This window comes from Hyla sarda, chromosome 3 (assembly GCF_029499605.1).
Source record: "Hyla sarda isolate aHylSar1 chromosome 3, aHylSar1.hap1, whole genome shotgun sequence".
NCBI lineage: Eukaryota > Metazoa > Chordata > Amphibia > Anura > Hylidae > Hyla > Hyla sarda.
The window spans coordinates 403915385-403917535 of NC_079191.1; the positions used below are offsets into that span (position 1 = coordinate 403915385).

Below are 2151 nucleotides of genomic sequence, written 5' to 3' on the forward strand. Positions count from 1 at the left end.
ATAATAGTCCAGATATCACTATAATAGACCAGATATGACTATAATAGATCAGATATCACTATAATAGACCAGATATCACTATAATAGTCCAGATATCACTATAATAGACCAGATATGACTATAATAGATCAGATATCTATATAATAGATCAGATATCTATATAATAGACCAGATATAACTATAATAGACCAGATATCACTATAATAGATCAGATATCACTATAATAGATCAGATATCTATATAATAGATCAGATATAACTATAATAGACCAGATATCACTATAATAGATCAGATATCACTATAATAGATCAGATATCACTATAATAGATCAGATATCACTATAATAGACCAGATATCACTATAATAGACCAGATATCACTATAATAGACCAGATATCACTATAATAGATCAGATATCACTATAATAGACCAGATATCCTATAGACCAGATATCACTATAATAGACCAGATATGACTATAATAGATCAGATATCACTATAATAGACCAGATATCACTATAATAGACCAGATATCACTATAATAGATCAGATATCACTATAATAGATCAGATATCACTATAATAGACCAGATATCACTATAATAGACCAGATATCACTATAATAGACCAGATATCCTATAGACCAGATATCACTATAATAAACCAGACATCACTATAATAGTCCAGATATCATTATAATAGACCAGATATCACTGTAATAGACCAGATATCACTATAATAGTCCAGATATCACTATAATAGTCCAGATATCACTATAATAGACCAGATATCCTATGGACCAGATATGACTATAATAGACCAAATATCACTATAATAGACCAGATATCACTATAATAGACCAGATATCCTATAGACCAGATATCACTATAATAGACCAGATATCCTATAGACCAGATATGACTATAATAGTCCAGATATCATTATAATAGACCAGATATCCTATAGACCAGACATCACTATAATAGACAACTATGAGGGTTTTCTGGGCACTGACCTGTTTTTAGCTGCTGCTGCCCTGTCTCTTTGCCTTCGGTTTTTGAACCAGTTGCCCACCTGGGTGGGTGTGAGTCCTGTGGCCTGGGCCAGTTCCCTTTTCTTGCTGGGATTGGGGTAAGGGTCCTGTAGATACCACTCCCTTAGGAGGCTGCGAGTCCTCTCCTTGAAGCAATGGGTTTTCTGCTCTCCATCCCAGATGGTCCTGGGCAGAGGAAACTTCTTCCTCACCCTGTATTTATCAACGGGTCCTAGGGGGCGCCCCCTGAGTTTCTCAGCCTCCTGATAGTGAGCTTCCAGCCACATGGCCTGCAGCTTTCCATGGGACTCCTTAGTAAATTTGTGGTTCTCCAGGATGTGGTAGAGGTCTCTGAAGTTGCCTGTATGGAAAGCCACCACCGCCCTGGCTCTGAGGATGGACTCATGCTTATTGATAGCCTCACAAGCTCCAGGGGCCACAGGTAGGGACCACAGGAATCTCCCCAGCCTCTCAATGTCCCCTGTCTCCTCCAGCGTCTCACATACGCTGGCCACCTGCTCCGGGGAGAAGTTGAGGGTGGGCAGCTGGAACATGGACAGCTCTTCGGGGGCTCTGGAGCTGCTGCTGGTGGTCGCCAGGAGCAGGGAGCGCTCACTGCTGAAGTTTGGCAGGAAGAAGTGGGTGGGATAGAGCTCTAGAGGAGATCTGAACACCATGGAATGACCGCAGAGCAGGCAAGATCACACAGAGAAGAAGAAGGAAATGAAACAACAATAATAACAATAATAATAATAAATAAAAAAGAAACATTCAAGCACTCAGCAACAGCAGCAGCGGCGGCAGCCTCCTGATAATGACACCGGCCTCATAATATCTCCACACTGAGTGCAGCATTGAAACATTGTATCCCTTTTCTATTGGTCTACAAGGTGTCGTTCTAAGGTCTCCATGGCAACACTGACAATCACTGTCAAGTGTGCCAATCATGTCCTACAACGTCATGCAAGTTACCACTTCCCCTAAATGAGGGAGGGAGAAGGGAGGGGAGGAGGGAAGGGCAGGGAGGGAGGGGGTGGGTCTGCTCCTGCTGCTGGTAGTGGCGGCGGTGGTGGCGCTGCTGCCGCTGCTGGCGCTGGTGCTAGTGGTGGTGGTGGTGGTGG

General features: G+C 42.6%; 1 protein-coding gene across 1 annotated transcript in view; it reads right to left on the reverse strand.

Annotated features, from left to right (window-relative positions):
* Positions 1 to 1870, reverse strand: part of SIX3 (SIX homeobox 3) — an 8673-nt gene extending 6803 nt beyond the window's left edge. The window contains exon 1 of the mRNA XM_056563409.1: positions 1013 to 1870. Within this exon, the coding sequence (XP_056419384.1) occupies positions 1013 to 1707 (695 nt within the window). The 5' untranslated portion in view covers positions 1708 to 1870. The remainder of the gene's footprint in view (positions 1 to 1012) is intronic.
* Positions 1871 to 2151: the final 281 nt, after the last annotated feature.